The 26,838-nt window shown below is 41.0% G+C and overlaps 1 protein-coding gene across 1 annotated transcript in view; it reads right to left on the bottom strand.

Annotated features, from left to right (window-relative positions):
- The window catches only part of LOC124595598 (cholinesterase 1-like), a 130,039-nt gene that overhangs the window by 17,673 nt on the left and 85,528 nt on the right, over window positions 1-26,838 (bottom strand). The window contains exons 7-8 of the mRNA XM_047134399.1: window positions 23,993-24,158; window positions 15,675-15,862 (exon numbers count right to left, since the gene is read on the bottom strand). Of these exons, the coding sequence (XP_046990355.1) occupies window positions 15,675-15,862; window positions 23,993-24,158 (354 nt within the window). The remainder of the gene's footprint in view (window positions 1-15,674; window positions 15,863-23,992; window positions 24,159-26,838) is intronic.

A 26,838-nucleotide genomic window follows, 5' to 3' on the forward strand; every position in this document is an offset into this window, starting at 1 on the left:
ATAAAGGTGTATCACAGCGTGGGAGGGAAATAGCGTGACAACTGGAAACTACTTCAGAGTTGTAGCAAGCAGGACAGTACAATTCATGTGGGTATACCATCTGAATCGCACATAGACTCACTCTGAAATTATGACGATAGGGGGACCAAATGCAATGTTGCGTCTAGTTGTAATGAAATGGTACCAACAAATTGACCGGGAGATGCTAATCGGTTAAGTCCAGATATTGCGCCATTTGATTTTCGAATTTTCGGCCATCTGTAAGAACATCTTGGGGGGAGGGGGGGAGGGATGGGTGGGAATAGGGGGAAGAGATGTTGACGTTCACACGGAGGTTCTCTAATGACTCCGTTACCAACGCGCTGATTTCTGTTGTCAATCAACTCAATAATTGGTAGAGCATTCCGACTGTTGTGTACAGAGACTTGGTGTCTATAATGGAAACGTACTACCATGCCTCTGTGTCACTTTGGATTGTAGGGCAGCATTCAGTAAAAGTTCCTTGGCCTGCCTTAGTAATGTGTAACTTACTTTTTGAAGTTCTATAGTGTATTTGTCCGTCCAACTTCTGTATGCGTCCTCTCCATATTGCAGAATGTTTTAGCTGAACTGCAGTATCTAAAACCTCACAGAACTTCAAATAGATGAGTTCTTAGTAATTATATAGCTCACTTCTTTACGCGTTCTCTTAAGCTTCAGCCAACTCTTCATCACTAAATTATGTTGTAAGCCTGTTCCTTTTCCTGTGTTGTCCTTACAATCCAGTATCTGATTTTGGAATTTCTGTCTCACCATGATGTAATCAAGCTGATATCTCCACGTGTTCCAGGTATTTTCCCAGCATACCTCTTCCGCTCTATTTATTTGCTATTACTAACTGCAGAACTCAGTCGTTCCCCTCTCCCATTCTAACAAATGGCTCCTTTACCTTCCACAGCGTTAGTCCCTCAGGATTAGTAGATTTTCTTTTCCATTTACACACTGACTTACCTATTGAGCATCCTCCTTCACTGTCTTTCTCCCCTCATACTCTGCCTGTGATATTGTCATCTATACCTGAACTATTGTTGCTTGAGTTGGTTTGCTATTGATTCTGATAAGTATAATCCTGTCACTAAACCGCTTTCAATGATCTACTCTTTACCTGGCCATCTTATCCATTAGGAATACTATTCCATTTTCCGCTATTGTTAACATTATCCTATATTCATCTGATCTGAAAGTTGCGTCTCTTTTCCGTTCTTTCAATTTCACTTCAATGACGCCTAGACTGAAAATTTTTAGATTTTGTATTTTCTCTACCACATTCAGACTTTAGAAACTCCACGTCCCTCCTTGTAGAATATTAAGATTTCGTTGGCTATTAAATATTTTCCTCGGACTGGAGGCCATGAACCTCTGCCCGTTGCTCCACCCTCTTTGCAAGGCCGTTGGCAGAATGCGGGTATCTCCTTTTACTGAGCACCTTCCGCCGCCATTGCTGATTATTTTGTTTTTAATTAAGCAGTGTCTGGGACTAATACCTGATTCCAGGACGTTTTGATTGGCATTCAAAAACGCTGTACCTAGGCTACTATTTTATATGGCCAAAGGTTAGTAATCCAGAAGCTTAAAATCGGGTGAAAGGCCGGCCATACATCTAGTTTGGCGAATACGTCTCTAACAACGTAGCTCCAACAATCTTCTCTTCGCCTGCTGCACTTTCTACTGTCAGAAAGCATACTGTTAGTTAACGTTTATGTGTAACTTCATAACTATAGAAGTTCTGTCAATAACAACGGTACATTGCCAGACGAATACTTGGCTAAAATTTCATCCTTGTTCCGATACGGGTAACACGCCGGCACAGACTAATCAGGAATGTTCGTGATATGTGCACGATTTAACGGGTCGGTGCAGTATAATTCTACTTTATATGAATGAGGGGATAATACCAGTATGAGTGATATAGCTCTGAAGCAGGGTGAGGATACTGTAATTGCAGTCTTCTTATGTGGTGTGTGGTCCTTAGCGAATACTGCTTTACATTCAGTGCAGTTATCGAGATTCTAAGGATGATTTTGCCTTTTCTCACTAAGAGCAGTCGTTACTTTATTGGTGTACATGCAAAACGTCTTCCAAGTCAGTTATGACGTTTTTAAAAGGACACTATGACAAATTAATCTTATTATATCAGTTTCTGAATCTCGTAATTGTTATTAATGCTTGCAATATACAAAAGCTTTTCTTTAAATTAACGCATGCCGATTTCTAGGCTCAAGCGTTTCCCATTTCCATCACGAATGCTACAATTTCTTTGACGTCCACTTCTTTAGGAATTTATGTAAACTTACTAACAACAACTTTCAGTAAATATCATGCAACGAAACAAACAATTTAATCAGTAAAGTATTTTCCGTTCTGCATGACTGGTTATGCAATGCTACCATACAGCTGCGTGGAAATATTATTCCTAATGCTATGCCATTAAAGACAGAGCTACTATATATTAAAGATACAGATCAAAACGTACAAATAGTGGCAGTGTGTTTCATCTCACAAAACGAACCAGCATTGTGTAACGCGGCTATAAATTGTACAGCTCCTGGGTAATATTTATCGAATAGAAAAACTTATATAAGACTAGCACATACACGTATTTACAATGTCGGAAAGTAACATAATATATTCAGACAACCATGTGCATTACATTCAAAAAAGAATCCCCAGAAGTTGCTCGTTGCATAGCAAGCGAACCAAACGACAATCGCGTAAGAAAGTAAGCTATTCAGAAAATATTATCGAGAAACAAGCACCGTGAAATAAGTGAACAAACAAATTTATGTAATTATAAGTAAATATGAGTAGTAACGACAGAGAAATCCTAAATTATTACTGAGTATATAATACGTTGGCGATTACGAATAGAGAGCCTATCACAAAAGTAGTCAAATTTTAAAATTTTTGTGGTAAGATCTTATGGGACCAAACTGGTTAGGTCATCGGTCCCTAAGCTTACATACTACTTTATTTAACTTAAACTAACTTATGCTACAGAGCACACACACACACACACACACACACACACACACACACACACACATACACCATAGGGAGGAGTCGAACCTCCGACGGGGGGAGCCGCGCGGACCGTGCGGCCAACCCCGCTGAAGAACGTAAGTATGTCAGAGGGACAAAACGTTCTTGCTGATCGATATTGTAACTACCAGTTACTGTGTGCTTGCAGCGGTCGTTTGGGAGAACCAAACGGTGCAAAGAGCCTGATAAGGTATCAGCTGATAAGAAGAAGAGACCACTGAAAGGGTGAATGATGTACGTACGGCAGCGTACATACATTAAACTACTACAATAATAATGGTCCGCACAATTATAAACCACTGAATGACTGCAAAGAACAGCTTTCACGAGGATTGAGCGCCGGAGACAGAACATTTGCTTAAAAAATAATACGACCTGCCACATATACGTCACGGACGACACATTCAAGGCTAACGTGTTTCGGAATGGGCCATGTTAGGATGTTCCCCGGTTGCAGCGATAGATTCATATGAGGCAGCTGACGCTAGCACGACAGTGATAAGCAGACCCATGAGAACGGCAGTGGGTTAAAGCAAAGTGAAACGTACATTTTCATGCTACGGAAGTAACAATCAAAAGGTTTACTGTGGCCGTAATAGGTTAACAATCGATTTCAAAAAATACAGTCACAACTGAACAGATAGCGTAGCCAATTATGTCATCTGTCATACCTGAACCTATCAACGGTAAGGTTAATACGGCCAGTCAGGCTAAGGAAGAGAAGTGCGGTATCAAACGTATAACGTGACGTAATTGATATCTAACAAGTGACGTGTTACGTCAAATGGTCTTATCTTTAAAGGAGTAAGCCAATTACAGACCATCATTGTTGACCTACTTACGTCATAATTATGTAATGTACCTCGACGTGTTCAGAATGCGTGGGAGAATCGAAGCATTGCTATGTCGACTACGTGGAGAGCTAGGATCGTCTGTTTTGAAGCGTGATAGCCGGGACTGACCTCATTATGTTGTCAGGGAACATAGTGGATGAAAATTTACTGACGACCTTTAATAAGCTGCTTTCTCTATTACTTACGGAGGTGTAGGACCGGAATTCACTGAAGGGAAAAAGATAACAACGAGATGTTTACATCTGAATTGCATCTGCATTTATGAGAAAGTGTAGGTGCAGTTAGAATTTACCACGCTGGAAAGCGAAATGTGCTATCTGCTGCGTTTTCGTGGTTATATTTGCTGCAACTGAGTGTTCGACAGGCCACACGAGAACTATCTTCACACACAACAGGGCAGCCAACATTGCTCGTGAAGTCTCCTCCTCAGCAAGGACGTGCACGTCTTAGCTCGAGTGGAGAATCTGGAACCTTACAGTTATGCCGATTGTCTAACAGGTGTTTCAATCGAAGACTGACAGATTGCGCTGTGAAAGTCACAGTTTTGACGGTAAATTTCTTACACATGGCGCTATGCAAGGCTGTTTAAGAAAAGTGTCGCACATTCCTACAGGAAGGAGTACTGCTGGAAACTAGAAAATGAGTTCCGGTAATATGGCCGGAAGGTAATACTTGTGGAGATATGGAACAATCTGTCCTCTCATTCGCATCTGTCTATTACTTAGAAGCCGACACTATAGCTAGTACCGCATTAGGTTACCACGCATCCTGACACACCCTTCAGACCGTCTCCGCAGTGAACCAAGCACACTTTCCGAAGCACTTGGCTCCATTCGGATTGAGTCACATGCATTGGCGCACGCTCCTGTAACGTCCGCACATTTTCTCGTTGGGTAAACAGCAATTAATGTATTAAATTGTTAAATGTCCCCGTAGCCAGATATTCAGCGGATTCAGGTTCGGTGATCGGAGAGGTCAGGGTATCGGATGTCGACGAGCAATTCAGCGCGCATGGCACGTTGCTACTGTCGCACGTGCCGCAGAAAATGGGGTGGTGTCCCGTCTCCTGTAAACCACAATCGATGTCTTTCGGCAGTGGTATCGCTTTTCAATAACGCATGTAATTCATCGCTCAGAAATCAGTGATACACAGCACCTGTCAATCTGCCTGATAAAGTGTATAGCCCTATCAATCAGTCACCGATGATTCCTGACCGTATCCTGATAGGCGATTTTGATGTCTCGTCTCCTTTATTACTCGAGGATTTTCATCTAGCCATACGTGCGTATTGTGGTAATTCATTGCGCTACCTCTTGTGACAGCCTGCTCTTCCAAATACTACACATTACTTGACACATGTAAAACGACCCTTTTCTCAGCAGGGTTTTGGTTTCCGGAAGTACAATTATAAGATGTTTTATTCAAAATGGTTCAAATGGCTCTGAGCACTATGGGACTCAACTGCTGTGGTCATAAGTCCCCTAGAACTTAGAACTACTTAAACCTAACTAACCTAAGGACAGCACACAACACCCAGCCATCACGAGGCAGAGAAAATCCCTGACCCCGCCGGGAATCGAACCCGGGAACCCGGGCAGATGTTTTATTCTAGTTTTTACCAATACTACTTCCTGTAGAAGTATTTAACACTTTTTTAAGCCCATTGTATACGTAAAAGACAGCCGATTCTATAAAAGTTGTTGAAGAGAAATTCGCCTTCCGTTTCTCGGAAACGAAATTCGTGGAAGGCCGTATTCTTGAGGATGATATAAAAGCGCATAAAGCAAGTCACAAACTCTCGTTGATTTTATAGGTACTTAGTTACAAAACTGCGTTGTTGCTGGTAGTACTGTTTTCTGCTGCGGTAATGGTGGACGGTAATGAATAACTCAGTATTGTTAAACTTAAGACGTGACACGAATCATTTTCTAAAACAAGAGTCAGCAGAGGCTTATTCGAAGCGAGACGTCAAGTAATTTACATCCTAGTTAAGGAAGGAGCTCAGCTGTTTACTAATTTTCATTTCTCTTTATATCAAAATACACTCCTAGAAATGGAAAAAAGAACACATTGACACCGGTGTGTCAGACCCACCATACTTGCTCCGGACACTGAGAGAGGCCTGTACAAGCAATGATCACACGCACGGCACAGCGGACACACCAGGAACCGCGGTGTTGGCCGTCGAATGGCGCTAGCTGCGCAGCATTTGTGCACCGCCACCGTCAGTGTCAGCCAGTTTGCCGTGGCATACGGAGCTCCATCGCAGTCTTTAACACTGGTAGCATGCCGCGACAGCGTGGAAGTGAACCGTATGTGCAGTTGACGGACTTTGAGCGAGGGCGTATAGTGGGCATGCGGGAGGCCGGATGGACGTACCACCGAATTGCTCAACACGTGGGGCGTGAGGTCTCCACAGTACATCGATGTTGTCGCCAGTGGTCGGCGGAAGGTGCACGTGCCCGTCGACCTGGGACCGGACCGCAGCGACACACGGATGCACGCCAAGACCGTAGGATCCTACGCAGTGCCGTAGGGGACCGCACCGCCACTTCCCAGCAAATTAGGGACACTGTTGCTCCTGGGGTATCGGCGAGGACCATTCGCAACCGTCTCCATGAAGCTGGGCTACGGTCCCGCACACCGTTAGGCCGTCTTCCGCTCACGCCCCAACATCGTGCAGCCCGCCTCCAGTGGTGTCGCGACAGGCGTGAATGGAGGGACGAATGGAGACGTGTCGTCTTCAGCGATGAGAGTCGCTTCTGCCTTGGTGCCAATGATGGTCGTATGCGTGTTTGGCGCCGTGCAGGTGAGCGCCACAATCAGGACTGCATACGACCGGGGCACACAGGGCCAACACCCGGCATCATGGTGTGGGGAGCGATCTCCTACACTGGCCGTACACCACTGGTGATCGTCGAGGGGACACTGAATAGTGCACGGTACATCCAAACCGTCATCGAACCCATCGTTCTACCATTCCTAGACCGGCAAGGGAACTTGCTGTTCCAACAGGACAATGCACGTCCGCATGTATCCCGTGCCACCCAACGTGCTCTAGAAGGTGTACGTCAACTACCCTGGCCAGCAAGATCTCCGGATCTGTCCCCCATTGAGCATGTTTGGGACTGGATGAAGCGTCGTCTCACGCGGTCTGCACGTCCAGCACGAACGCTGGTCCAACTGAGGCGCCAGGTGGAAATGGCATGGCAAGCCGTTCCACAGGACTACATCCAGCATCTGTACGATCGTCTCCATGGGAGAATAGCAGCCTGCATTGCTGCGAAAGGTGGATATACACTGTACTAGTGTCGACATTGTGCATGCTCTGTTGCCTGTGTCTATGTGCCTGTGGTTCTGTCAGTGTGATCATGTGATGAATCTGACCCCAGGAATGTGTCAATAAAGTTTCCCCTTCCTGGGACAATGAATTCACGGTGTTCTTATTTCAATTTCCAGGAGTGTATATTCCTCTACAAACTACAGTACACACATAACGGAAGGTACTTTGCATAGTTCTTAATCACTCCTCTTTCTGCATCACACACAAATTATATGGAAGGAAAGTATGTTGCTCCCGTTCGAGTTCGAGTCTGTTACTTTATAACTAAGGTACTAGCGTTGACGCGATGGGGCCAAAAGAATTGTGATCCACTCTACCTATACTACTGGTTTGCTCAGTATATTTTCTGAACTGCATTGATTTTCTACCGAGCGAGGTGAAAATGGCTCTGAGCACTATGGGACTTAACATCTGAGGTCATCAGTCCCGTAGAACTTAGAAGTACTTAAACCTAACTAACCTAAGGACATCACACACATCCATGCCCGAGGCAGGATTCGAACCTGCGACCGTAGCAGTCGCGCGGTTCCGGACTGCGCGCCTAGAACCGCTAGACCACCGCGGCCGGCCCGAGCGAGGTGACGCTGCAGTTAAGGAACTATACACTGAGGTGACAGGAGCCTTGGGATATCTCCTAATATCGTGTCCAACGAGCTTTTACCTGGCGTAGTGGACGAGGAATCGTCTCAACAAGTCGCTGGAAGTGCAGAAATAATGAGCTATGCTGCCTCCATTGCCACACGTCGTTGCGAAGTTGTAGTCGGTGCAATGATATCCCATAAATGTTCGATGGGAATCATGCTGGCGATCTGGGTGGCCAAATCATTCGTTCGAACTGCCCAGAATGTTCGTCAAACCGATTGTGAACGATTGTGGCACACTGACAAATGCGCATTTTCATCCATAAAAATTTCATCGTTGTTTGGGAATATGAAGTCCATGAATGACTGCAGATCACCTCCGAGTAGTCGAATATGACCACTTTCAGTCAATGATCAGTTCAGTTGGACTAGAGGACTCAGCCCATTCCCTGTAAACAGATTATACACTCTTATGGAGCCGCCACCACCTTGCAAGGTGTCTTCCTGACAACTTGGGTCTATGGCTTCGCGGCTACCATCAGCTCTTACCAGCTCTCCAGGCCACGGTTTTCTAGTCGTCTAGCGTCCAACCGACATAATTACGAGTCAGGGAGAGGCACTGCAGACGATGCCGTGGTGTTAGCAAAGGCACTTGCGTGGGTCATCTGCTGACACAGCCCATTAACACCAAATTTCGCCGCACGTTCGTTTCTGAGATTGTTTCAAGCAATGTTGCTTGTCTCTTAGCATTGACAACTCTACGTAAACGCCGCTGATTATGGTCGTTACGTGAACCATCTCGGCCACTGCTTTGTACGTGGTGAGAGGCAAAGCCTGAAATTTGGTATTCTCTGTATACTATTGACACTGTCGATTTCGGAATACTGATTTTCCTAACGATTTCCGAAATGGAAAGTCGCATGCGCCTAGCTCCACCTACCATTACGTGTTCATAGTCTATTATTTCCCATCGTGCTGCCACAAACACGGTGGAGACCATTTTTCTTGAATCATCTGAGTATAAATGACATCTCCGCTAATTCAGAGCCCTTTTGTACCTTTTGGACACGATACTACCGGCACCTGTATGCGTGCATATTACCAACCCACGACTTTTGTCACTTCATTGTATTTGGATGTGGGAGAGAAGCAGCACAAATTCATATCCCGTCACGTATGTTTAGATTTTATGCAGTTTCTATAAATTAATTCCCGCAAATACCAGGGGAGTTCCTTTGGAAAGGATGCATCTGAATACCATTCCCGCCTTTGTCCTGTTCTCCATCTGTTATGATCTAGACCTTGTCCTTGGCGAAATGTAAATCCCAGTATGCCTTCTTTGTTTTCCTTCTTGTTCTTTAATCTGGCATGAAGAGGCGCAAGGACCAACAAATTACTTACTCAGAAGTATTATTTATGGATTCTCGGTTAATGGTCTAACACTGATCACATCTTGAATTGGAAATGACGTACAACAGATCTTCTCAAATGGTTTAGTTCAGTAACGTTACTTGTCCTACAAGTAATTCATAATTTTGGTGATGAAATCATTTAGCGTACGTCCAATCACTGGTGCCATATAGAATAATTTTCTGATTCCACACAAAGAACTGCGTAGAAACCTACTCTATGGATAACGTGTGAAATACTTCATTGAACTTCAGGTAGGGGACTGTTTAAAAAGTGAGCTATACTAACAGCTATACTAACAGAGGCATGCACCACGAGAAAGAAGGAGAAAAAATACTTAAAGAGCTTTGAAATCTCGTGCTGGAGGAGAATAGAAAAGATCAAGTGGACAGATCGCATAAAAAATGACGATGTACTGCGAATAGTAGGAAAGAAGAGAAGTATTCTGCGTACAATTCTTCAGAGAAAGGCCAACTGGATTGGACATGTACTTAGACACGAGCGACTCATACATGATGTCATCGAAGGGAAACTCAGAGGAAACGACGGACGAGGAAGAAGAATTCAACATCTGGACGACATGAAAGATGGAAGGAGATACGACATACTGAAGGAAGAAGCTGAAGACAGGGAACAGTGGAATCAGAAATTCTCCATACGAAGACATGGATACTACATAATAATAATACTAACAGCAACCTTACAATATATAATAGCCTGTATGAAATTCGTTGCGAAGAGTCGGAACAATTCCAAAATAATTGCATGAGGGGCAATCAAAAAGTTTTCCTTCGAAGGCCGTATAGTACAGTATCAATATGCCAATCAGGGAAAATCGCCGTCAGCACTGAGGCAATCATCCTACCGATCCAGCAGGTTGAAGATCCCCATTTGGTACAACACAGTGACCCGTTGTCTGAAGAAGCCCTTAACTGCCTGCTACATGTCCTCCTTTTTTCTTTTCGTAGGTCTAAAACAGTGTGTTTGATAACTTAGATGCCTTGATAGAGATGGTAACACTCAGTGTTTAGCTAATGAGCTACACAAAGAACTAGTCATCGATGAAACGAAAAAAAAAAATTGAAGTTTGCTGCTTTGGCTGTTTCAGTGTCAAAAGTACAAAGAACAAAATAGGGCATCTACCAAAGTAATTATAGCTGCTGAATAAGATGAACACTGTAATGAGCACGGAACATGTTTCATACTCATTACAATGTTCATCCTATTCAGCACATCCTGTAATTCTTCTTCACTTTCACTAAGGATAACAATTTCATCAGCGAGTCTTATCACTGATGTATTTTCACCTTGAATTTTAATTCCACTTTGACCCTGCAACGAATACACCCCCAAAAACCTTTGATCACCTCCCTTCTGAATAAAGGAAGTAACGGATAACGAAAATTTTAAAAAATGAAATCATCTATGCATGGTGAACCTTGCTTGCCAAATGAACTTCTGAACAGATAGTATCTGTAGATCCTTGTGTTAAATTTATCACATTTTGTTGCAGATAAATATTATTAAAAACTTTAATTACATATATGTTGCCACGTTGTAACAGAGGAAAGATATCTCATTTGTAAGCCTAATAACACGCACTATATCATTTTTGACGCAAATACGATCCACAGAACACCAAAAAATAAATTAGTATATAAAAAAATAAAAAATAAAACTATCGGAGTTGGTACAAACGGTATGTACTTAAAATTGATCGTGATTTGATATAAGGCTAAATTAGTAATCTAGACCCAGCACGTAGAATACGCGTACTACATCGCTGAAATTAATAACTTCATTTAAATTGACTTGTTTTCAAATTTATTGTGGATGATCAGCGTCCAGCGGTGACCTCAGTATTTTGTGTGTATGCTCGCAAAAGTGACTTCCGAACTACAGCCATTCTCTGCTACAAAATGTCACGTTGCTAACAGAGACTATCACAACAGTGGGAGTCGCGTGAATTACACCTTTACCCACAATCATTTACATATCAGGAGCAGGTCACCTAAAATGTCTCTCCCATATTTTACCACGTTATATATTCCACTGACGCAAAAGTCAAGCAGTCAAGCTTCGTGGAATTACATCACCACAGCCAGCAACTAGTAAACACATTCGTTACACAACATACTATCCGGTCGTATTAACGGTTGTGTCGACACAAATAAATCAAAGTTGAAAACGTCTGCGTAAAAGCAAAAAGAAAACAACTTTATCAACAACGAGTTCCATTATAATGTACCAAAGAGCTTGTTCATCAACTAGTTGATAGAATCAAGCACTTTAAAGCCATCTTGACCAAAAAATAGATTCTTTCGACGGATATAGGACAGCCTAAATCCTATCAGTATAAGGATGTAATTAATATAGATAACTGCACACCATAATCCGCAGTCAAGTAACAAGAATCTTATCATGAACGAGCAGGAGGATAAATTGGTGGCTTTAAAAAGATGTCTACTCACATATACCCACTAACACAATTCATCTTTACCATATTACACTCATGGTGTTTATTTTACTAACGGCGCTATAATTACGTTGGTAGATGCCATATGTTGTTCTTTGTACTTCTGACAATGAAATAGCCAAAGTAGCAAACTTCAATTTTTTTTCGTTTCATTGATGACTAGTTCTTTGTATAGTTCATCAGCGAAACACTGAGTGGTACTATCACTGTTAAAGTATCTGAGTTACCAAAGACACGAGCAGAACAAGGGAATCAGTATAGCATACGGAAACCATGCAGCAAAGAAATATGTGCTATCACTTGACACGGATCTCAAATATGCATTGTTGTTACTACCCTTAATTTAGTTACCGGCATCCAGCATTCACATATAACTGTTCCACTACCTTCATATTATGAAACTGGACGTTCTTTGATGACAATCTGTCCACCCTTCCTAGATAGCATGTTATGTCGCGTGACTAAGGGTTTTGCGTACAGTCTGCGTTATTACTCGTGTCTACTTACGACTGCGGCTGTTTATTTTTCTCGCCTATTTGCTAAATCCTTGATAACTGTTTGACATTAACAGTTTTGTAACTTAGTTATCCGCTTCTGCGGCTGTCCATTTACATGCTTACTATGTTTGGATCGGCCTGCACAAATTTATAGGTATCCTCGTACGTATGACCTACTGTGACAAGATATATAAACTAAAATCATGTCAATTGTTCACAGGGAAATTGCTAAACGTATATCAAGTTATTCTGTAACCGAGCATATATGTTACTGCTTGATTTTGTACGATAAACGAGTTCATATTCCTCCCCTTTTTCAAAATATTCTCATTGTTATCAGAAAAAAACTGGTTAGTGCCCTTAGCTAATAACATATCACACAGTAAATCTTCCACAGCTATATTTTACTTCTTTATTTATTTGAGCATCCATAAAATAAATAAAATGTAGCTGTGGTACATTTATTTCCTGTAAAATTTATGATTTCATGTTAAGGAAAAATATTCCGAACTTCATAGTTGAATAAAGTGATACCTTCACTGCTTAGCGGTCATTGAAATATTTGCTGCAGTACGCATCATGTTAGCCAGGGACACTTCCAGATCCATTCTTTTTTATTTTTTATTTTACACGTCTAGCTCCGTAGGACCAAAGTGAGGAGATAATCTCCAAGGTCATGGAACGTGTCGGTACAAGAAATTACGACATAAAAGTATCAACAAACAAAATAAAATGTTTATGAACCCCTAAAAAGAAAATCCATAACTTTATGAAAACGCAAACAACACCGTAACACAGGAATGAGCTTAATTTTTCAAGGAACTCCTCGACAGAGTAGATGGAGTGGCCCATGAAGTAACTCTTCAGTTTCGATTTGAAAGCGCGTGGATTACTGCTAAGATTTTTGAATTCTTGTGGTAGCTTATTGAAAATGGATGCAGCAGTAAACTGCGCACCTCTCTGCACTATAGTCAAGGAAGTGCGATCCAAACGCAGATTGGATTTCTGACTAGTATTAACTCAGTGAGAGCTGCAAATTTTTGGGAATAAGCTGATACTGTTAATAAGAAACGACAGTAAAGAACGTATATATTGAGAGGCCAATGTCAGAATACCGAGACTAATGAACAGTGGTCGACAAGACGTTCGTGAACTTGCACCCCTTATTGCTCGAACCACTAGTTTCTGAGCCAAAAATATCCTTTGAGAATGGAAAGAGTTACCGCAGAATATAATACCATACGTTATAAGCGAATTAAAATATGCAAAGTAGACTACTTTTAGTGTCGAACTATCACTTACTTCAATACCGTTGGAACAGTAAAAATGGCAGCATTAAGTATTCAAACAAGATCCTGATTGTCGGTTTTCCACGACGGTTTACTATCTATATGAACACGAAGAAATAAGAACTGCTCACTTTCACTAATCTATACGACCATTCTGTGAAATTGAAACGTCGGTTTTGTTGAATTGTGTGTTAGAAAGTCTAAAAGCTGAGTCTGACTGTTAGTTACCGTTAGTTTATTTTCTACACACCATGAACGTATGTCATGAACTGCAGAATTTGAAACAGAGGCAACGTTGCACACAACATCCGTTACTACCAAGCTAGAGTCATCAGAAAACAGAAATATTTTAGAATTACTTGTAATATTAGAGGGCATATCATTTACGTAAATAAGGAACAGGAGTAGTTCCTGCACAGATCCCTGTGCTGTGGCACAACCCCTTTTGACTTGCCCCAATCAGACCCCACATAATAGCCAATCTCAACACTGTGATGAATGACCTTTTGGTGTTTGTCGTTCAAGTAAGATGTGAACCAATTGTGAGCTGCTATAATGGTAAAGCTCCTGGAGAAATATTTTGTGAGCAGAACAATCAAATGCCTTAGTTAAATAAAAAAGAAGATGCCTACCGTTCGAAACCTTTTGGTTAATCCATACAGTACCTCACAGAGAAAAGATAATATAGCATTCTAAGATTATAAGCCACTTCTAAAGCTAAACTGTACATTTCATAGCAAATTATGTGGAATAAAATGATTAATTATCCTTACACACATCGCCTTTCCAACAACTTTAAGAAACACTGATGACGTAGAAATAGGTGTAAAATTGTCTACATTAACTCTTTCTCCATTCTTACAAAGTGGTTTTGCTACTATGTTAATCGTTCAGGAAACTGATCATACTTTAAGGAAAAATTGCAAACATGGCTAAGTAAGGGGCTAACAAATGCAGCACAATACTTTATTATTCTGATATGCATTCCAACAATACTCAGAAAATGATTGCTAAATATCAGACTTAACAGTAACAGAAATATTTTTACTACCAACTGACTTTATATCGTCGACCTTGTGCTGCTGATCAGACGCTTCCTTCATAACTTACCACATGGTTTCAATCTCATCCTGTGAATTAGCTATTCTATTTCCATACCACATACTCTTTGCCTTCTGAATAACGTTTTCAAGCACTTTACAATGCTTTATGTAATTGCCTACAGTAGCTTGATTCTGACCACTTCTAACATTTTGATACAATTCCCACTTTGTTGATATCCTTATCCCACTAGTCAGCCATCCAAGCTGCCTTTTACTGCCAGTACCCTGTTTAGAACGCTCTATGGAAAGCAACTTTCAAAGAGCTTCAAAAATGTGTTAAGGAAAGCATTATATTTGTCATTTATGTTATCAGCGCTATAAGCATCCTGCCACTCTTGTTCCTTAACGAGGTTTAAAAACTCTCTATTGAAGTTGGAGCAGCTTTCCTACATATATTGTAATTATATAAAAATTTGTTTGAGTATAAAAACCTTTTAGTGTTAAAATTGGTGCGTCATGATTTGAAAGACCATTCTCCCTTTTACTAGTAGAACGCCCATCTAGGAATGAAGAATGAATAAAAATATTGTCTATGGCTGTGTTACTGCTTCCCTGTAACCTGGTTGGAAAAAAGAGAGTCTGCACCAGGTCACATGAATTAAGATTTTCCAACATCCTCTTCCTTGCACAGACACACACAAAATTAATATTGAAGTCAGCACATATAACAAATTTTTGATACTTCCTATAACATGAACCAAGAACCCTCTCTAGGCAGAGTTTGGGGACCTTTAAATAGCAACAGTTAATAGTCTAGTTTCCCCAGATTCAAGTGACCCTGCACAGCATTCAAAAACCTCCTCTGAGAGTGACACCTCTGTTAAAGGGACTTCCTTTAGCCGGTATACCTATCAGCAGACTTCAAACTAAAAAAGGTGCAGCTTCAACACCAACTACTATAGGAATTTTTCCTGAAGAATCCCACCACCGCCCACCATCTATGCAGATGGAAAAAGTCTTTTCCTCTTTCAGTTGCTAAATATCGCTTAGAATACGCACAGGTAAGCATTAAGTGACATCAAAAACAGTAATCAGTACTTACGTTTGAAGTATTCAAATCTTTCTTCCTTGTTATTGGACTATTTCCGTAGTAGAGACCACGAGCCATTTCGGCAATTGTGTTTTGATTGAATTCCACGTTGTCACGAATATCAGGGCCAATAATACTAACAAAGTTCTTGTTAAAGTTCGCCAAGCTTTCGTTTGTTGATAAAGAACCACCTGAAGCAGCTGTAACATAAAAATCAGTCAATTAAATGAAGGATCATGTGCGTTTTGCGGAAAATACATTAACACATAATGTACAACATTAGACAAAAGTTGTTGATATTGGCAAAGTACTTATACCGTTATAGCACTCGTATATTAGAGAAGTACTATGGTGAATCAGTAGAGTCACATGATTCTACACCTATTCAGAGAGCAAGAAAATTTACGGTAGTCTCTTGTGAGTAAGCATTGCCACTGTGGCTACTTTAGAAGAACCTGTTATTAATAAGCGTGTAACGTATCTTCCCCAAGGGGTACCGTCGGGTTGTCAGATGAGTTGGTATGTGACAAGGATTTATATTTGGATAGCACTTAAATGTGAATTAATTGCGGAGTGATAGACAGACTGAGTCATAGAAAGAGGAACAAGTGTTAGACTAGTTTTGAGTCACGACAGAGATACCATCTCAAATGGGAATCACATTTGCTGGTGGACTACATTTTCTGAGAATCCTACCAATGAATCTCCATCTAGCATCTGCCTTACTTGCGATTACTTTTAATTAATCGATCAACTTTAAATTGCTCCTAGATATTTTATGGATGTGACTACTTCAATTATTGTTGTACAAGCATGTAGCGTACTAGATGTAGTCGGCCACGCTTTTCTGTGGCTCAGTCTCCTTAAATGGAAAAGAAAGAAAAGAGAAAGCACACATTCGTAATATCCCTGGTAAATGGATACACGTCCTAATTTCCTTCTTTCCACTGTGTCTGCCCATCTCTCCCTCCCCCTTTCTTCATCCATCACCTCTTCCTCCCTCCCCTCTCTCTGTCCATCTCCTTGTCCCCCCTTTCTCCCTGGCGATCTCCTTCTTCCCGTTTTCTATGTTCTTCTCCTCCCCCCCTCCCCCCGTCTCTGCCTATTTCTTCTTCACTCTCTCTCTGACCCTGAGCCGTGTTTATTGTTATTGCAAATTCATAATCTGTAGCAGTATTATAATCATAAATTAGTAAGACCTAAATGCTACTTTCCTATTTGATATCAACGTTTAACTATACAGGGTGAGTGACAAACTATCGCCACAAAGAATAACTCCGAAAGTATGATAGTAGCTGAAACGTTTGTGGGACAAAAGTTGCATGGGACAACGGGGGCCATAATATACGTTGTTTCTTTGTTGCTAGGTGGGGTCGGTTCAGAAATATGAATGTCAGCTTCGGTTTTTTTAAATGGGATGCTATAGTTTGGTACTTATTTTTTGGTAGCGGCTATCGAGACGAATCCAATGATATGTAACAGTAAGGTCTTTAAGGTCAACGAAGGTCACAAATATGGCATGAACGTCCATTTACAGAAGATGTTCGAAGTGACGACCATTGGTATCACTGCAGTGCTGCAATATTCTTATCATGAACTGAGTGGTATTCTTTATCACATCGGCACTTATCGAAGCCCATGCACTGACAATTCTCTCTCGCATATCTTCAAGTGTAGTCGGAACGCCTTTATAAACATGTCTTTTACGAATCCCCACAAGAAAAAAATCCAGAGGTGTCAAGTCTGGCGAACGAGCCAGCCACGACACATCTCCTCCGCGTACAATCCAACGATTTGGGAACTGTCTCTGCAACTCATTTCTAGCCGTCAGCGAAAAATGTGCTGGACGCCCATCGTGTTGATACCACATTCTGTTCCTTGTTCCTAAAGGTTTTTCTTCCAGTAACAAACCTAATGTTTCTTGGACGAATGTGGTGTACTTCCTACCATTAAGATTTGCTTCGATGAAACAGGGGCCTATAATTCTGTCCTCCAGAATCCCACACCATACATTCACCGACCACGGTTTTTGGTATGCAACTTGCCGCAGCCAACATGAATCTTCAGTTGCCCAATAATGCATGTTATACAAATTATTATTTCCATGGTTCGTGAGTGTAGGCTCGTCAGTAGATAAAATCAAATTAATAAATGTGTCATACCTCTGATTTTGAGCCCATCGGCAGAATTCAATGCGACGCATATAATCCATACCAGTTAATTCTTGGTGGAGGCTGATATGGTAAGGATGATATTTATGGCGATTCAGAACACGAACAACACTATTCTGGCTCTTGCAAGATCCCCTTGAGATCCGACGCGAACTACCACAAAGAACTCGAACCACAGTGGCAAGAGTAACAATTCCCGATTCGTCGTTAGTAACTTTACTTTGCCGGATATGTTTCCGATGCGTTAAAGATCCAGTTGTTCTCAATTTATCATACACATATTTAAATGTACGACGTGCACGGTGAGTACGTTGAGGATATCTTTCAGCTTATAAGCCTTTAGCTCTCACCGAATTTCGTTGGTTTTCTTCGTAAATGAGACGCATATCTACTTGTCCGTTGAAGGAATACGTCATTCACATTCGCTTGACCCGACGAGACTAGTCTTACCGTTACTATTAGTGTCGTATTGCGAAACCTTCGAGTCCGCAGCTCGTGGTCGTGCGGTAGCATTCTCGCTTCCCGCGCCCGGGTTCCCGGGTTCGATTCCCGGCGGGGTTAGGGATTTTCTCTGCCTCGTGATGTCTGGGCGTTGTGTGATGTCCTTAGGTTAGTTAGGTTTAAGTAGTTCTAAGTTCTAGGGGACTGATGACCATAGATGTTAAGTCCCATAGTGCTCAGAGCCATTTGAACCATTTTTGAAACCGTCGAATGGTGTTTACATGTAAGTGGCACGTTAGATGGATGTGCCGTATTCGGCGAATATATATATATATATATAAGGAATTAGGAACCTAAAACACACCCTTATTAGAATTCATTCAAAGTCGTGTGAAAATTTCATTGTTGGGCGGTTACCCGCAGGCACAAGAATCACTGGAAGCAGTGACATCCACAAAATATCAAGCAGTATGCGTTCAGAGTGAATGAAAGGGGACTGACCACATAAAACTAATCACATGCTAGTCAGATGCAGGACAGATTTACTCGAGGAATTATCAGAAAATGTAGTCCTCACACAAAGGAGATAGCTTCGACTATTAATGGAATGTTGCTCGCCAGTATGGGGTCCACCGCAGATAATCCAGAATATCCACAGAAGAGCAGCGCGTTTTGTCGCATGTTAATTTAGTAATGCAAAAGCGTCACGGATATGCACAACCAATTCCAGTGGCAGCCGCTGCAAGAGAGGCGTCCTGCGCCACGGTGTGTTCACTGTTAAAGTTCCGAGAGAGTACATTCCTCGGAGATCCAGTGAATATGTTGCTTCTTGCTACGGATATCTGGCGAAAATGTCATAAAGGTAAAATTAGAGAGATTCGAGCTCACACAGAGGTTTACCGACAATATTTCTTCCCTCCAACTATTCACTGCAGGAACAGGAAGAGGGTGATGTGATAGAGATACACAAAGCACTCTGCGCCACACACTGTAAGATGGCTTAAGGTGTGTAGACTCAGATGTACAAGGTAACGGTAGTGCACAAGTTTAGTTCAGCGACTGTTGCCCATCACCAGTACTGCCGCTGGCTTCTGGAGTCTGGGGATGATGGAGAGATTGGTCCTCAAATTCTGTTATTGTTTGATGAAGATGCTGCATTTATTGGGGTACATGAATCTACTCTACAATGGGTGTCAAAGTTCTGGAAATTCTCATTAGTTACATGAAGAGTCTCCATGTGATGTAAAAACAAAAGCGGGATGTGCAGATGGCGCAACTCGAATTCTAGGACCGATCTTTTTCCACCAAACTGTAACAACTGAGACACGTGTCGAAAATATATTCAAACTTTTTTTTTTTTAGAGATCTTAGATCTAACGTAACGGTTATATAATTCACGTCAATGAAAGAGCACACATTGTGCGACATAAACTAATAAACCTGTGAAGGTGATGATGGTCTTGTGTTCTAGGGTGTGATAACTATAAGAAGTTACTGTCGCTTTAATTAATAATAATAAATAAATTATTTTTTAAAATTTATTGGAAATCTGTGGTTAGGTACTATGAGTCCAAACTGCGGAAGTAATCGGTCCCTAGTCTTACACAGTACTTAACGTAACTTAAACTAACTTACGCTGAGGACAACACACACATCCATGCCCTAGTCAGGAATCTAACCTCCGACGGGAGGAGCCGCGCGAACCGTACAAGGCGCTTCATACCACGCGACTACCTCGCTCAGCATTAATTCTGAAGAATTAATGAGATTTAAATAATGTTAGGCTGAATGCAGATGCAGCAATCTGAAGTTTCCAAACTACAAAATGCTGATGTTCAATAACACAGTTTATCGTCGTTTATCACATATGCCAAACACACTGGTGGCTGAACTCATCTACGAATTTAAACGAACGGTAAATAGCTACAACCCTCAATATAGTGGTTAGCAAACACACTACACAATTAAAATAACTGGAAAACACAGAAAATGTTCATAGCTCAAATTGATCACAGTCAAATCAACATTAACACAATAACATACAAGCCTGATAGACTCAGGATATAGGAAACCTAAATGTCGATCAGCGTTCAGATAAGAAGGGACCCCACTAAGAAACCAAGTCACACTCAGAGCAAATGACTGCAAGAGCGATCCAACTTAACTCGCGAAAAATACAAGTTCCACTGAACTACTAGCAGAATAAAACAGAGTCTTAACCACTGCGGATTTCGCTACTTTCACACCCGAAATATCGCTGAATCATTTCCACTTATCGTGACCTTTTTCGAAGAAAGATTTTAAGTCTTAAAAGCGAGTGGCTAGACCATCATACAAACTGACGTAAGTCTTGCCGCTATAACTGAATGCAGAACAGCGCTCCTGAGCCTAAATGACCCCCACGGTTTAGGAATATAGCGAATTCCGAGGATCTACGTCACTTAACGAATTAAAGCAATCACTAGCCTTATCTGCAATTCTTTATGCAATAACGTAACCTTATGTGGCACCTCCAATAGGTACCTGCTAAAAATCTGTATAAAATACCACACTTGATTCTTCGTAAAATAGTTTGTTCGCAAATTAAAGTTAAACAGATGGATATTTAAAGTACAATGATCAAATTCAGTTTATGCTATCTATGCCTTGAATAGCTGTTGTACAAACAAGTATGGCATCTCTTCATCACATGAATTGACCTATTATTTTCACTGCTGCTATCAGAATTAGTGTAGCTCGAAACATGAGCATAAATATGTAAAATAATAAATAAGATGAAACTAAACACACGAATCTTATAAAGTAAATGACGTCGCTGATGTTTAGCTACACGTGTCAACACAGACTGCCTTGCTGTTCTGGTTTATAAAATACGCTGAATTTATCGAATGAAACAAGTTTACTGTTACCTTTCATTGTTTGTTTGTACCCACAAAACGTTTCGAACGTCTAAGTCTCCATCATCAGGTGGATTTATATGTATTACTTCGAAATGTGTGTGTTGTGTTACGACTTTCTGGTAACCTGTAGCGTTACCTTCAAAAATGGTTCGAATGTCTCTGAGCACTATGGGACTCAACTTCTGAGGTCATAAGTCCCCTAGAACTTTGAACTACTTAAATCAAACTAATCTAAGGAAATCACACACATCCATGCCCGAGGCAGGATTCGAACCTGCCACCGTAGCGGTCTCGCGCTTCCAGACGGTAGCGCCGAGAACCGCACGGCCACTCTGGCCGGCCGTAGCGTTATCTCCGGTGATCATAGGCTCCTTTTTTCTATGGTAATACGACACATGTAGAATGTCTTACTTGTAGACAAAGACTGTGTCTGGAAAAAATCTTTGTTCACAAAGTAGGAAAAGTTACATATGATGTGTTACATGAGGGAAATGAGCCTGTAACCACTACAGACAGTGCAAAGTCGTAACACAACACACACATATCTTACTAGAACATGTAAATCTACTTGATGATGGAGGTTTAAACCTTCGAAACGTATTGTGGTTATAAATAAACAGTGACTGGTAACAGTAAACTTGTTGTTTCATTCGATATCTACATCAGTCACGGAAAATTCTAGCCTAAAATTTTCGCATTTAAAGTTAATTCTGATTTTGATCAAATGTCGAATTAAAATGTCACTTGCAGTTTAATTAGTTAAGTAATAGAACATGTAACTAGTGAAGTCGCTTTTCACTGGAAGGTCGATCTCTTTTCTGTAATTAAAATTACGATAGTTAATAATTATTTACTAAATTTCCTTTAGAGGAACCTTTTCGGCACTGTAATTTCTTTCACACATTATTTCCACAGTATATTTATATGCCCGCTGATAAGTCTTTTTCTCCTCTTTTAAAGGTGTATCGTGTTTTACTGTAATTACAATAATTTCCACTCCATGTGCGCAAACATTTACGAGGGTATTCATCCCTTTGTGACCACAGCCGGATGGAGACGACATCACATTCGGGTAGCGCGCAGTACTCAAGCTGCTCCATGGGCCACCATGTCCTCCAGCCATCCGGCAGAGGCGTGCCAACCATAGATGTGCGCCACAGCACATGTAATTCAAACGTCGCACTAGACCAAAACCAATCACTGCAGCGCAGTAGTACATTATGTCACAATTGTCCATGCGTCGGTGACACTATTAAGAGGTGGTTTTAGTGTTGGGAAGTACTGTTAATAGGTCCCTAAAAATAGTAGGAATATATTGTTCATCTATGTATCTGAAGTTATGGTTTTTTGGAAAACAATCGGTCCAGGAATTCGTGTTGCATAACACGTTCCTATTCCCGTGTCGTGGAAACGCTGCTGAGGATTCTCTGAACTGCAACGTCGACCGTTCTGTATGTTCATGCATCCTGAAAAACGCAGTCAGCTCCCATGATCCTTCAGTCAGTTATATAGCATGTTACCAAGAGCAGTGCAAACATGTGCAGTTTCCTACAGTAGAAGTACTTATTGGAAGAAACCTATACTCCCTACATTTAACACATGTAAAACAACAAATGGCTGGATGAACAGGTCACACAAATGATTGTAAGTAAAAAACACGAACTTATCATTGTAAACAGAAGTAGCGAGATACAAGCAAACCGCCAACAAGCAATACAAATGTCATATCAAAATATGTATAATTAAATAATTTTATATGTATGGACCACTGAAGATGCCTGACATGAATAGGCGAAACATGTCTAGCACTCAAGAGTAAACTTCAGCTGCAAAAGATGGAAACTTTCTTATCCCTTAGAAAGAAACGCAACTGAAGTTACTTCCGTAATATCTCCGGTCTGACTGAAACTACCGCTAACAAATCCAGCAGCACGCCTCTGAATTGCTTCGATGTCTTCCTTTAATCCGGCACGGTGAGGATTCTAAACACACGAGCAGTGCTCAAGATTGGATCGCACTAGTTTTCTATACGCCGTTTCCTTTACAGCTGAGCTACACTTTCCCAAAATTCTGCCAATAGAAAAATGTGGACAATTCGCCTTCCCTACTACCGACCTGACTGCGGTATTAATCTCACCAATCAACTGTTACGACGGGTCAATACACGAAGATTGATTAACATTCTTTGAACGTGTAGCGTCATATTTGTAATACGTGTTTACTCATTACACCATTAGTGCCGACGGTGAAATAACATTAAGAAGAAATCACGTCACGATGTCATTTTCAAGCAGTCACCACTATTTTTACAAAAATATATAGGAATGTGAAATATTTCGTGCTCGTCGTAGCTTCATTTCTGTCGATTTATAAGTTTAAATTGTCCTCAGCTTCCCATAGACAAGCTTTCTGTCTCCATCACACTGCTGTAAAAGTCCTCTGGTGGTCACCTGAGATCTGAGGAGAATGCTCTGAATAAAAAATGTTCTTACATATTTTTGAGACGAGCAGTTTAATTCTGAACATCTCCTGATCGTTGTAAATGCCGCGTGCTAGAGACTGACTTCAAGACAATTCACAATATATTAGTATTAAGGATTTCTCGGATGGTATTCAGCGTGCTCATAGAACTTTTAATCTCGAATTCTCGAAGACGCTTGAAAAGCGTATCGTATATTTTCATCTAACAAGTAAGTGTGTCAAACAATGTAAGAAAGTTGAACGAAACGGTGAAACGTTGGGTGTACCCTGCCCTCTTTAGTGCAATGGAGTAAACTGAGTTAATACGTAGAAAGTGCACGAAGTGGCTTCACATTACCAGAAACAAAGAAGTTGCCCTCCTTGGAGTTGACTCCCGTAATGTACGGCACGTGCAGGAATTGGCCTTTGAGCAGCAGAAGGGAGGGGTCTTCGGTCAGGAAAGCTCCGTCGTGGATGGGCTCCACGCTCGGGACAAACACAAACGTCAAGAGACTCGCATTGTCCTGTAAAATACAACACACCACAACCGCACTGTAAGATATTATAAGTTTTCCGATTATCGACAATAGTGATGCAGGAACTATATGTTTCAGTGTACACCTTGTTTTGGCGTGTGGTGTTTAAGTTTCTCACTAAAAGTTAAAAGAGCTGTAAATAATGAACATTGATCAGATAAACTGTAGATGTACACGTTGTGGAACGTTAAATCTGTCATTCTTTTCACTCTAGTGTATACTTATCGAAATGCAGCCTAGGAAAGTCATGTTTTTGTGAATTTAAATAACTTTATCTTACCAATTGGACGTTGAATCTGTGACGTCAGAATAGCAGATGCTTAGAATAAAAGCCGCAATTTGTCACTTTATAATGCTTTGTTTCTTTTTTTAAATTTTATAGTATACTTTGTGTTTTATACCAAGTGGTACTGTGGTTTAAGTTTAGTGTCTTTGGATACTAGTAAAAATGTTCTAACTCCCGTGTACGAGTCCAGAGACAGCTTAAATTTTACATGAAAATCATCAGAAATGTCAGCCTAAGACCTCCGGTGTAGGAAGTCACCATCATTTCACCAACGACCTTGTCAAAGAGCAGGAGTGGACAGAGGATCAGCCCACATTCTTGTGACTGGGGTGGGAAGCTACCACTAAAAGGTGGAATTACCAGTGATGAACAACAGTATGAGAATGCAAAAGACAATGGAAACCACTGCACTACATGTACATGATGTGAACCCACAGCAGGCGCTACAGACAGGAACCGCACGACCGCTGCGGTCGCAGGTTCGAATCCTGCCTCGGGCATGGATGTGTGTGATGTCCCCAGGTTAGGTAGGTTTAAGTAGTAGTAAGTTCTAGGGGACTGATGCTCTCGGAAATTAAGCCCCATAGTGCCCAGAGCCATTTGAACCATTTGAACCACAGCAGGCGAGGCCTGTAATCGAAAAAGTTACACGATGATCTTTTCAATGGCAAAAAACTTCAAAATTGTTCACATCTGAAAAAGTGGGGAAGGTCTACCAAGGTGAAGATTACCATGATAAAAAAGACTGAAAAACGAACGAAAAAGTTATTACGCGTAGAACGGTAGAGTGTCAGAAGTAGCAACGTGGTAAGGACGCCAGAAATTTGAGAAACGCTCAACCTAGATAGTGAGACGGTCAGCAAAATGAAATGGAAAGACGAATATAGGGACTATCAACAGTAGTCGAAAACGGTGGGACGTGAGCGGGATTCGCCATAAAAAGAAAGGCAGGGCAAAGAGTGAAGTGCCGTAAGCATTCTACTAACAGGGTTCTTCTTATGTGAATCGTCAGCAAACCAATGCAAACAACTACAGTTCATGTGCTAGCGGCAGCAGCACAAGCAGAAGCTACACAGAGTACAGACGAGTATTGCATGGGTGACTCAGTATGTAAAGATGGTCGCTGTAATAGGATCGAGTTAGGAGAAAGACTATTTGAGTTTAATAAATTTCAACTAGTAATATCAAATATATATTGGAGAATCAGAAGAGAAGGTGGTATACTTGGAAAGGGCTTGGGAATTTTGAGACTGCATTTCAGGAGTACAGCTCCATATGGAACTGAGTAACGAAATGTGGGAAACCAAGAAAAGATGAAAACTGAGGCGATTGAGATGTGATTTTACAGAAGTGTGCTGAAACCTGTGGGAATTGATAAATTAAGAAGTGAGCTTTCTCTCCAAAGAATTGGTTAGGAATGGACTATTTGGAAAACACTACTTAGAAAAAGTGATAGGATAATAATTTATGGGTTACTATATCAATAAATAATATATATGGTGCTTCTGGGATCAGCAGATATGAAAACCGCAGGGGAAGACAGAGGTTGTATATATCTAACAAATAACCGAGGACTTTAAGAGGACGACAAAGGAAAGTAATTCCAGGCGAACTACATCAAAACAGTCTGAAAACAGATATAAAACAGAAAATGTAAGGAAAGGCTCATCTACTCGATCGGATCGTGGCAGTGGTGAAAACAGCTTTACATAGATCTTATCACTTTATGCCCGTATGAAAGAAAGTGGTGGTATTCTGTTGCTGCCATGTTCTTAAGATCCTGAAGTTATGAGTATGGCACAGTAAACCACTAAATTATCCACCATCGCTGGAAACACAGCGCTTATATCCGTTAATGGTAGCACACATCATGGTACACAGATCATCATAATATGTCATTCTTTAGATCAGTTGCACACCTTTAGATTTCAATTGTAACACAGATTCATGTAAAGAAATATCTAGTCTGAAATCAGTTGATCACAATAATGCGTATAATCCCTCCACAATAAATAATTTGCTTGAACAAATGCAAAGACAAGTGAGTGAACCAACATCAGCATTTTTTTTTCAAAAGAAATACTCTAATCTGTTAGCTTCCCATTTGTCAGCAAGATATATCAGTTTGGAAATCTATTCAAAATATCCTTTCACACCAATAAATAGGTACAAAATAAAATGATGTGTAGTAATAAAATCACTGGTCAATGATATCAATTTTCTGGTATGTGTATGCCCAATTTGCTTCTGTTTCTGCTTTTTTGTAGGACGTATGGGTAGAAACTTTTCCATCCACTATAAAGGACTCTTGCGTGTACTCCTCCTTAAGAACTGGAACAAAACCGGCTTGATTTCGCGCGTGGCACTTTATGAGCATCCTTC

The sequence above is a fragment of the Schistocerca americana genome, chromosome 2 (genome assembly GCF_021461395.2).
Source record: "Schistocerca americana isolate TAMUIC-IGC-003095 chromosome 2, iqSchAmer2.1, whole genome shotgun sequence".
In the NCBI taxonomy this organism is placed as follows: Eukaryota; Metazoa; Arthropoda; class Insecta; order Orthoptera; family Acrididae; genus Schistocerca; species Schistocerca americana.